This window comes from Marmota monax, unplaced genomic scaffold, assembly GCF_021218885.2.
Source record: "Marmota monax isolate L192 unplaced genomic scaffold, Marmota_monax_Labrador192_F-V1.1 WCK01_AAM20220418_F8-fsc00001, whole genome shotgun sequence".
NCBI lineage: Eukaryota > Metazoa > Chordata > Mammalia > Rodentia > Sciuridae > Marmota > Marmota monax.
Window position 1 is genome coordinate 37039229 of NW_026693777.1, and position 12042 is coordinate 37051270.

Consider the following 12042-nt stretch of genomic DNA (forward strand, 5'->3'; position numbering starts at 1 on the left):
GAAAGATGTTCCAGATCCCTTTCTCTTCAACTTTCAGATTGTATCATTGCCTCCTTTCATGAACCCCATGTTTTCTTTCTTTTTCCTTGGTAGAGGTTGGGACAATAAGTTTGTTAGAGTTTTGGGGGATAGGTTATGCAGGATTTTAAAAAACTGTCTTGTGTTACTTACCTCATTCTGTTTTCTTTTCCTTAGCAATTGAGCTTTTTATTGAGGCCTTAAAAACTGACTGTAATTTGGATAAAACATTTAAGTTTTACATTGGCTAATTGGAAGTGAACATTGTCAACAAATAATTTTCATTAGTAGAGTCAAATAATCCTATCAGCCTTTGCTTTGTTGGGCTGGAAATAGATTGAATCCATGTACAAGAATTATTACACACTAGTTTGTGCAAGGCAATCGTGTCAGCTACCTAAGGGAATACAAAAAAAGAAGAAATGGGTTGTATCAGAATTATTCTTAAAATCAATATTGGCCAAAACCTGATGAACCAACCCAATCCTGTGAGATCTTCCACATGTCAGATGACCAGATTTCTCTTGGCTAATTTAAACAGGCTAAGATGTGCATCTTCTCTACCCTGGTCTCCCTCCTTTGCCACCTAAAGGTGGCTTTTTCCCTCTAAAAGAATAATGTCCTAAGTGACTTTGCTTGTTTTTTTTAATAATTAGAATTATTTTTTAATAATTAGAAGCAAGCACATTTTTTGTTTATCTGAACGTGGTACACTTGGAGATAGAAAAGTGTTCAGAGTTAAAAAATGGCTGGAGGGCTAAAAGAATTCCTGTTGCTCTTCCCACTTACCCTTGTGAAAAGCCAGCTCTGAGCTGGAGAGGGAATGTACCTATTGTGTGAGACCCTGACCCTGCGCATGTGCCTAAAGCAGGCACATAGTTTTTATGTGTGCCTGTTAGTTTGAATTTGTGATACTGATCTGCTTTTTGTCCCTGCTGACGGTTATTATATCTTAATGGGCGAAACACTACTCTAATGATCCTTGTGTATATAATTCTTGTAGTACAGAGCAGGCACCAGAGGACCACATAAAAATGTTTGCCTCAATTTCCCTGCAAAAAAGAAGCCCAGAAACCAGACTTGACCAAGTAACAGATTTTTAAAGGTAAAGGACCCCAATAAAATTACCAGCTTTTCACAGCGTGTGTCTACTTCCTTTCGACATATTGTGAGGTGTAGGTGAAATATTCTAACTGAACTGACAGTGTGAGCGGGGACAACTAAGGAGGGAGGGAGATAAAAGTAAAACCCACCAGGAATGATTGATATTGCAGTGGCAATGAGTTGTTGGGGTCTCCCTTTTGTGGATTTGACACTTCACCTTTCTGACACCATCTGCAGAAGTGTAGGAATAATGAGCCCTGTACTATGGAGCAAAAGCTAGGATTACTTTGAATTACTGTATCAAGGCTTTTAGGGCTTGCTTTAGAATTGTGTGGGTGTATATTTGTAGATTCTGTTTTTGGAATGAAAGATATGAATTGTGTGCTGTGTGTAAAATAGACAAGCGTGTATTTTTATAATATAAAATAGAGCCAGCTGATCATTTGCAACTCTAAAAATATTTTAATCAAAGATTTCTTTCCACATTGTGATGATAATTAATTGGTTTATGTAATGGCTTATAAGTTTTATGGTAAGGACTTTAAAGAATGACTTAAATCAGAGAGCATTTATTGTTTCTCACATACATTCTCACAGTATTTTAGGATAGAATTGTCAGGTATGGATACTGGTCCCTTAGGGATCTAAAACTACATTCGATGAAAAGGAACTGCAATTATGTACATGTAAGACAATTCTCCCAGGAGTCTTAGGACTTATGAGTTTTTATTTTTTAGATCTATGCCATATTTTAACCTTCCTTGGATACTGTGTAAGATAGAAACAATAGAAACAGTTTCATTTCCTTGAGCTCCTGGGCTCAACCAGGTGATCAATCACTTGATATTGCTGCTTCCACCTTTGAATTTTATTGTACTTTTTAAATTTTATTTTTAAGATCTGTATATGGAAGAGAAGAGTCCTCAACGAAAACTTGGCCTTAATCCTAAATTAATCCCTTTGCTACTCTTTCCTTTACCAATTCCCTTTCCTATATTGCCTCCTTCCTCCCCAGACCCTGGGAGGAAGAACACTCACATCTGCTCTTGTGTTCTTCCACCTGCTTCTGTGGGTGAGGCACAGAGCTCTTCCCCTGATTTGAGCCTGAAAGCCCCTGAGCCATTTAGTGATATTCCTATAGAGTATTCCACAGTGTATCTCCTTTGCCTTGCCCTTCTGTCATCACTATTCGGGTTTTTGCTAGCTCTTGACCACAGCAATAGGTTCCAATCGGATCTTCCCAAAAATCTGATTTTCCCTGAATAATATAACTGTTTAATGCACTTCCCAGCTCAAAAGTGCTCAAAAACTCTCTGAGGTATATCAAGTGCATTACAGACTCTTCATCATGGCTTTCAAAATTCTACAATTTCTTGTCTCAAACTATGTTTGGAGGCTATCTCCCTAGTCCTTTTAATTTATTCTCTTGAGGCCAAAATTCCTGCCATTGCCAGAAGGTTCCATCAACCTGTTTGTATCTTCTTTCACATGGAATGTATTACAGTCTTCCAGTGATGTTGATGGGCACTTACTGTAAATTTACAAATTGTCACTGCTTGAATGAGTGTGCCTGAATTAATGATGATTAGCAATGGGTGTTTCAAGTGACTGCCTGAGGGAATCTACCAATTTACTCTTAACCTTTTCCCCCAAGCTGATATTGCTATTTACAAAATTTTTTGAAGGTTAGAATGATGGGAAAGATATTTTCCTTGATTCATTCTTTAATAAAGAGAAAATTTTTTTATTAAACTAAAATATTTTTGTTATACTATATTCAGACAACCCGGGTATCCACACTGAATGTGTGAGTGGAGAATATGACTATGCAACTCTACTGACTAAGCCTAAAGTTTTGAACAGGAACACATCGAGAAGGAATAAACATCCTTAATTCAAATAAAAACCTCGCCCCATAATATAATACTTTCATCTGTTAAAATCTTATCTACCTGCAAAAAGTCTCTGTGTTCTTTTTCTGTAAGACCTCATGTCCTCTTTGTCAAGAAACTGTTTCTCACATCCACCTGAAAAACTCATCCTTTGGGGATCTTGGGGTACACGTCACACCCACCCATGTTTATTTTGTATCTGTTGCACTTCAGTGGAAGTTGGAGTCACCCAGGTACTACGGTGGGATCTGTAGTCATCCAGGTGCATGAGGTAGCTTTCTCTGACTATAAGCTCTCACCATCTGGTGGAGGAAGGAGACTGTTACTGTGATACTGATTCTTAAAATCACTGTCTTCACCCTGTGTAAAATACGGGTGAGCTGCCATGGCAGAGGAAAAGACGGAGGAGTTAATGGTCTGAAGGTCAAGGGGTGTCCTTCCAGGGCAGCAAACCTTTGACCTCTGGGCCCTGGAAGATGAGGTGTGGAAAGGGAGAAAGGCAGGGCATGTTCAGGAATGGGGAGTTGCACAATGTGGCTGGGGCCTAAGGAGCGTGGAAATAGTAGAAGAGGAGATTGGAAATGCAGTTTGGGGTCAGGCCAAGGAGTTTGAACTTCACCAAGTATTTAAAGGAGTGACATCTAGGGTGTTTTAAACATCAAAATAAAACTTCAAATCTCATGTTTTAAAAAGTTAATTCTAGTGATACAATGAAAGATGGATTGGTAGGAAAGATGGATTCAAGATAAAAATTAGGTTAACTTTCAGATCCAGAAGTATCTTATATTTCCTTTAAGACCTGTGATACATCTGGGTTTTATAATTTAGAGATATTTGTACCTATTCCTGTCCTATTAATAAATTGGGTCTTGTCTAAAGTTGGGTCTTGTCTGGGGTCTTAAAAGACCAAGAGGGTTTTGTAGCAACTTCTATTTGAAACATCCAAGAATTATGGGAAGTTAGATTTTATATTATAAATATATAAATACTAGTAGTTGTAGTTTTTTTGTCTAAATCTTTCCAGATGATAAAGGAGATAAGGCATTTACTAACATTAAAACACATTAACAATGTGTATATTTGAAATCATAATAGTCACTCATGCCTTGCTCTATGTGCTATGCCAAGCATATATATGAGGTCACTTTGTGTTTTCAGTAAGTTTACTGTATGCATTTTACAAATATGCTGAAGTCCAGACAATTTAACATGACATGTCAGGAACAGCATCATGTAGTAAATTTTTCTCTGTTCATGAGTCTGGTTTTTGGTTGTTTTTTTTTTTTTATTGTTTGTTTGTTTTTTTTTTTTTTGCATTGCTAGTTATCAGACCCAGGGCCTCATGTGTGCTGAGCAAGCCCTCTACCTCTGAGCTACATCCCCAGCCTGAGTCATCTCGGTCTTTCTTTGTACCTTATATGTGTTCCTTCTTCAAAAACAGGAACTTGCTTTTGCTGTTACCTCTTCCTGGCAGGTTCTTTACCTAGATATTTACAAAACTGACCTCTGCAGTCTTTTGTGTTACCTACTGCAAGAAGCCTTCCTTTTGTACATCCTATGTAGTGTTGCACATTTCTCTAGTCCACTTTCTTTAAGGTATATTGTTATTGGAAATTATGTATTTACTTGTTTAGTGTCTGTCCCCAATCTTAGGATATCAATTTCATGAGATCAAGTACTTTGAATGTCTTATACACCTCTGAATTACATGTCAAAGCATTTGAGAGAGCAGTTTCTGGAACTTAGTGTACATTCAACAACTCTCAATGTGGAGGCTGGTTGGGTGAATGGATGCATAAACATCTGCAGAGTCCAGGCTTATTTCTGGTCCCAATCTCTAGGTATTTTCATTTTGCTGCCTGGCACCTTGGAATATAATCCTTTGAACTATGTATCTGGGATCAAGGTGGATAAACTTTTAAGATCAAGTACTTGCTCACTAAGGGAAAGAAAAGATCATTCTCATGAAACCATATTACTTAAATTAAGCATGTAGTTCATAATACCTGGGAAGTGTGATTAGATTAGAAGCAAACACATTTCTGACAAATTATTTCTAGAATTTTACTTACCTTTTCTTATGTATTCTTGCTGACTGAATTTTGTGGAATATTGGAATTGGCATAATTCTTGTCTTGTTTTTCTTTATTTTTTAAAAGCTCAGACATTTTAACAGGCCTATCTAATATATTAGTGAATTCAGTTGATCTCCACACACAAAATACCAGTCCTGAGAGCATAAACTCTTTCTTTCCTCAAACTCCATTTTTCTTTTGTGGTGTAATATTGGCCTTTTGGAAATATACTTTCCTTGGTCTTGGTGGAGTCTGAGATGACTGATTTTGTCACAAACACATCTTCTCCTCTCTTCTCACCATCCACATATCTAGGAGTAGCTTGCTGTTTAACAACTAAGTCAGAGATAATGGCCTGTGAAAGAATCTTAAGTATATTTCTCAGTATTTTGTGAAGTAACATGATCTTAGCTCAGTTAATTAATTTTGTTAAAATTGTATGAAGGGGTTCATACAATTGTAAAATAATTCAAAGGCAACCTGCCCTTTACCTTGATCCCTACCTTCTCCAAAAACATGGTGTAATGGAAATGAACAGAATAATGGTTGACAAGCAAAATTTTAAGGCATTCTAAATATCACTGGTTGGTTTAATAAAATTAATTAGCCTGCCACGGAGAAAATTTACTAGCGTGCTGGTTAATTTCACAATGTAAAGTCAGGGAAGGGAGCTAGGGTTGAGGGAACAAACCTTATTAGTTTTGAATAATTATTTAAAGATGTGGGCCTGCCAATTTCAAACACTTTGATAGCCAAATCCATTAAGGTTTTAAAATCTCCATGTCTGTATCCCTGCATATGCAGGAAGGAACCTCTCCAGATGAAATAATAAGCATATTAGTTAACTGCTAAATGATTCATTTAAGATACAAACAACAAGTAGAATCCTAATGAAACCATAGGACCTTACCTTAAAACTGGCTCATGGGAGGTTTCTATAATCTTAATTTGCCATTGATGCAATTATTGCTCTTTCTTGTCTTTTTAATCCAAACAAGATGTTTGCAGTGGCTGTGGAAAGGTGCCTGAAATCACATGCCTGAATTCATTTAATTTGCCAACATTGTCTTTTTTCTCTCTCCCTTTATGGTAATGGGCAAGAGTCAGTTCTGGTGCATTAGGTGCTAAATCTCTTCAATTACCAGCCGGGAAGAAAGATTTAAAATTGTGCTTCAAACCTACAAACTGATTTAGTTTTAAAGCACAAACACTTCTCCTGTGGAGTCTAAATTAAACTACAGAAAGGACGAAAAGCCTGAGGAATCAAACAAGGCAGGGCGAGGGATAGGAACCATTTTTGTTTTTTTTTTCATTTGACCCCCCTGGTGATAAAAGAAGGGGGGCAGAAACAAGTTGAAAGATGCAGCCCGTGTAAGAAAGAACAATATTATGTTGCTTGGAAGCTGGGCATGGAGTGAATATTGGTATTGAGATCAAATAAATTTATTACCTTTTTTTTTCTTTTTCTCTTTTTGGCAGCCATTTTTAACGTGGATGACTCTGTGGTTGATCTGGAGACCCTAGCAGCCTTATATGAAAACGTGAGTGTCAAAGATAGACAAAGCTGGAATTTTCATATTTTCTTTCAACGCTGAAAATCTCTGAGCCATTCATGTTCTTTGGTCATAAGAACTTTGACCTAGCATGGAAGAGTTTAATAATGGCATAGGGATGCAAGCTTGAGTGGGAGCAGACACGAAAGGAACGTAACTCCCACTGTGGGGTCTGGGTTGGTAGATCTCACTGCACTTTGCAAAGCAGAGAGGTTCAAGGTGGAGACCACATATGTGCCCTGGAATCCACCATATTGCTTGATGGCAGAGTGAGGGCAGGGAGGCTGGCCACATGATGTAGGCATACACCCATCCTTTGAGGAATAGGACTGCTAATACCTGCTTGGATGATTACCTAGTCCACACAGGCTGATGGCAGTGAATGTGGGGATCAGTTCAGTATGCTGAGGAGGATGTGTCTTGGATTCAGAGTCAGACAGTCTAGGTTTGAGGTACACCTCTACCAGTGCTTGCTGAGTAACTTTCTACCAGTTACTTAAGTGGCCAGTTACTGTTTGATCATCGGTAGAAGAGATTTTAGGTAGGACTCTACCTGAATTTTTTTTTTTGTACCAAGTAAGAATTTAATATATATATAGCAATACAATGTTTCTTGAAAGTAAAACAGCACTATACACACATTTGTTCTTTCAATTTGAGTTATATGCGGAAATAACCAGCAGAATGTGCAGGAAAGATGATATTGGAGAGTCAGAATCCCCATGATTTTGAATTGATGCAATTATTGCTCTTTCTTTTCTTTTTAATCCAAACAAGATGTTCACTGACTGTTAGAATGCAAAAACAAACAGACAAACAAACAAAAAAAGATATATAAATTGAATGAAATTCTCTTAAGTAATGATATTTCCCAGGGAGCTGCCTGAGACTCCAAGGAATGTTGTGAACACTCAGCTCAAAAGATGATTCATTTTAGTATTTATGTCCCCTGGGACCTTAAATCTCTTAAAGAAAATTTCCATAGTTTAATATTATAGGCCTGGTGGGATTGCCAATTCCCTGCTCATTTCACATCCTTTGTATACGTCAGAAGCTATTTAGTTTAACCTGCTGGCAAGTTCTCATGTTTTTGTCAATAAAACTTTCATTAATAAACCCAAAGGCACACAAATACCAGACCATGGGGAATTAATCCTGCATTTCTTGAGTACCTGGAGGTCAACGTGGTATAGTAGAAGGAAGGATTCCAAATCAGAAGCCCTTTACTGCTAGCTTAATGTGATCCTCAGTGGAATACCTGTGAAATGAGAATACGTTAATTGATGTTAAAGAACTTTGTCAAAAGCAAGGTACCTTCCAAAAGCTTTTTGTTGTTACTCTGGGCTCAGGACTTTGCACATGGATGGTACTTGTTAGCACACAATAGAGGCAAGCCACACACAACTGAAATAGTTGGATAAATGGAGAAAGTGTGTGATTAAATATATAAAAAAAGTTGTAGACACAGTGCTTATGAAATTCAGAAAAAGGGATGCTGACTTCACATAATGGAGTGGAAAGCCTCTGGAAGTTAGAGCTGTTCCAAGAGGATGTAAGCAAATACGAAGGACGACTTGCCCTTTATCTACTTATAGGGAATCGAAGGTAGCAAACTAATGTCCTGATTTCTGTTTCAGGCTGAGTGTACTGGTTATGACAATTTGCATTTGCCAGTGATTCTGAATGTTAACATCCATCAAAATCACCTGGAGGGTTTGCTGGACTTTGGAGTTTCTTATGTTTGGGGTGGTGGTGCCAACAATTTGGATTTCTAACAGTGGACAACAGCAGCATCAACATCAACAAAACCTTAAAGGATTCATGCCTTCTTCCTTCCTCAGTTACCTTTTTGGTTAAAATGTTTCATCTAAAAAGAATTGAAAAGTTTCTAGACCAAGAAAGGGGAGTCTTGTGGGAGAAGAGGCTTGATACATACAGAATCCAGGAGCTAATGCTGATACTGCAGGTCTGGGGACCACACTTTGAGACCTATTGCTGTAGATGGATTTCTCATTATACATTTAGTTTTGTTTTGTTTTCTGTTTCACTACAGAGAGGCCAAGAAGATGAATTGGTTAAAATAAGAAAATACTACGAGACATCCAAAGAAGAAGAATTAAAGCTGCTGGACAAACCTGAACAGTAAGGACACTAAAACAGTTTTCTGTTAGTACAAAAGATAAACTTCAGTCTCTCACTCCTTGCCTCCCCATTCTGAATAATCAAGTGTAAATTGTGCAGTGAGCTGAGTTACAACACCGTCCTTCCTGTGACCTATTGCGTACAGCAGAGTGACCCGGCTGCCGGGAAGAGCAGCACTGAGCTTTGTGCTGCTAGATGCAGTGTATTTCACACCATGCTCCCACCCCACATGACTCCCCTTGCTTGGTCTAGCAACTTTTTAATTCCTTCTAGACTAAACATTTTAACTCAAAGTGTAACTGAGGAAGGAAGAAGGTATTACTTCATTTAAGATTTTGCCAATCCAGTGAAAAGGATATTGGAGTCCCGGAATTCAAATTGATTTTCTTAAATGTCATGTTCGGTAAATGTAACTTTAATGTTCCAGATTTCTCCCAAACTTCTCCACTTGTTCTGCCCAAATTCAATGCTGCTTTCCCATCCTCATTCTCTGTGGGCTTATTCTTCACTCACTTTAGGTGCTTCTCTGTACTTTGGGATGTCATTCCAAATTCTTTGAAACCCAGAACTCTGGTGCATAACTGAGTTCTTGGCTGGGCTCTTTGTGTCTGCAAGCCATAGACTGGTTCCTGGGGTCCTGCAGCCTAGGCCTAAACACCCTTTCAGGGGCCTTAGACCTGATTTTGAGTGGACAGGGGCCATCATGCCTGTTGTTATCTTGAATGTTTCATGTCCAATTCAGGCCAGCCCTCTCAACGTAGAAGCAAGACAAGTACAGAAAGCAAACCAGAAAGGGAATAATCCGATTTAAAAGCAGAAAGGAAATGGAGTTATCAGATTTAGCACAGAACCACAGACATCCAAGTTTCTGTGGCTTCTGCTGAAGCCTCCCTGCCTTGTTCTTGGGTCCCCTAGGATATTCCACTCCCAGTGAATACCTGGACATTCGGACCCATAAAAATACCTCTAACAAGTAGGTTTGTGGGTAGGGAAAGATGCCTAGGTTTGTTCAGTTACTGACAACCTTCGTGATGTTTTAAGAACCTTGGATTAGTTCTTCTCACATGGAGTTTTTGACAATACCCCTTGCTCTAAAACTAGTTCACAAAACCTAAGAATACTACAAATTGGCTCAAATAGGATTCCATTGCCCTTCTGCTCCGCTGACCAGAGCCACCATCCTCACCAGCTCCCACCCCAGCTGATTCTGTGGCTCATTCCCAAGTCATGTTTCCTCATATGTTATGTAAATGAATTCCTGTTAAGGTGCTGATGACTGAAAGCTAAGTGACTGATAATGGAAATGGAGGGGTGGCATTTGGGAACCATAGGGCTTAACAATTTGGGGTAGGGTTAGTTATGCCAAGTTGTGTAGTGGAACTCAGTTCTAACCCTGGAGTTGGCAAACTTTCCAGTGACGGACCAGATGGTAAGTATTTTAGGCTTTGTGGATCAAGGAATCTGTCACAGCTGCTCAAGTCAGCCATTGTAGTACAGAAGCAACCACAGACAATATGTATGCAGAAGACATGCCCCCCCACCAAATTTTACTCAGGTATTTTAGTCAGCTTTTTCGCTGCTGTAACCAAAGGACACGACAAGGGTGAAATGACATGACAAGGACAGTTTTAGAGGAGGAAAAGTTTATTTTGTGGCTCACAGTTTCGGAGGTCTAAGTCCATAGGTGGCTGACTCCATTCCTCAGGGCTTAAGGTGAGTCAGAATATCATGGCAGAAGGGTGTGGTGGAAGAAAGCAGGTCAGGATGTGGCCACCACTAAGCAGAAAGAGAGCTCTGCTCAATAAGGATAAAATATAAACCCCAAAGTCAGGCCCCCAGAGACCCACCTCCTCCAGCTACACCACCCAGCTAATTCTTATCAGAGAATTAATGTCCTGATTAGGTTAAACTTTTTATAACCAGATCATTTTATCTGTAAACTTTCTTTCATTGTCTCACACATGAGCTTTTGGGGGATCTTAATCTCTAAATCATAACGCTAGAAATACTGAAATTTGAATTTCATATCAATTTTATGTGCCATAAAATGTCATGCTTCTTTTGAATCTTTTTTCAACCATTTAAAAGTATGAAAACCATTCTTAGTTCATGAGCCATAGCAAAGTACATGGCAAATTGGCTTTCACCCGTGGTCTGAAATTTGCTGACCCCTCACCCACTCAGCAAAACCTGCTCAAGCTATGGGGATGGTGATGGATGAAATGAGCAATTGAGGAGAGGCTTTGTGTTTCTGCCACAGGAGAATTTCCCTTTTTCTTTTGTGCTTCTGCCTTTTAGCTTTACTTCTCCAGACTAATTGCCAGGATGTAGAATAATGGTGGCAGGTAATTAGCAAACAACTAATTATTCCTGTTTTTTTTTTTTTCTGTTGATTTGATGACCTAGGTAGAAGAGCAGTTATCTTTCTAGCTATAGTACTGGGGATTGAAACCATAGGCCCGCTACTTTGAAACACACCCACAACTCTTTTTTTTTTTTTTTAATTGTATTTTTATTTTAAGACAGGGTCTTGCTTAGCTGCTGAGGCTGGCCTCAAACTTACCCTCCTGTGTCAGCCTCCCAATTCACTAAAATTACAGGCATGCACCACAGCTCCCAGCTAGAAAAACAATTTTAAAGTTTATGAATGGTTATTGTGCTGACTTCCTGGACACTCACAGTTATTACTGACAGCAAAGAGGACCATCAGGTTGTGTTGGTGAAAAAATGTGCTTGGGCTCAGGTGGTGGAGGGTGAGGCATGGAGAGGTGGGGGCCCTGGGACCTGAGTGAATTTAGCCTTTGCTCTAGACCTCCTGCACCATCTAGCATTTATTTCATTTAGGCCAGAGGCTGATTCTCTGGCAACTTAGTTACCATTAACTCCAAGAGAGTGGACTATAAGCATGTTTTACATACTGGAAAATATGAATCATTTATAGTTAGCATTACAGTTTCCTAAGGATACTGTGGTGCCCAGTCCTATAAATCATAGCACGACAGGGCTGGTCTCATCACTCACCTCATCAACTCCCCTACACCCAAGTGCCAGATTTGGAAAGTCATTTCCCACAGAGGTGTCGTCTGCGTGGGACCAGGCTGTCTGAGAGCCACTCCCTCTACAGATGGCCCTTGACTCCCTTTGTATTCTCCACTGAGATGGTGGTGCTGAGGCGAGTCTCCCCGGGGAATGGCTAGGCCTGATGCACCTACCCTGGTCTTGAATGAGGATGCCATTTATATCTGTTGGGATGCTTTG

General features: G+C 39.2%; 1 protein-coding gene across 5 annotated transcripts in view; it reads left to right on the forward strand.

Moving 5' to 3' along the window:
* The window catches only part of Fmn1 (formin 1), a 401580-nt gene that overhangs the window by 257918 nt on the left and 131620 nt on the right, over positions 1 to 12042 (forward strand). For all 5 annotated transcript variants that reach the window (XM_058584664.1, XM_058584665.1, XM_046461452.2 and 2 more), the window contains 2 exons: positions 6569 to 6630; positions 8696 to 8784. In XM_058584664.1, the coding sequence (XP_058440647.1) occupies positions 6569 to 6630; positions 8696 to 8784 (151 nt within the window). The remainder of the gene's footprint in view (positions 1 to 6568; positions 6631 to 8695; positions 8785 to 12042) is intronic.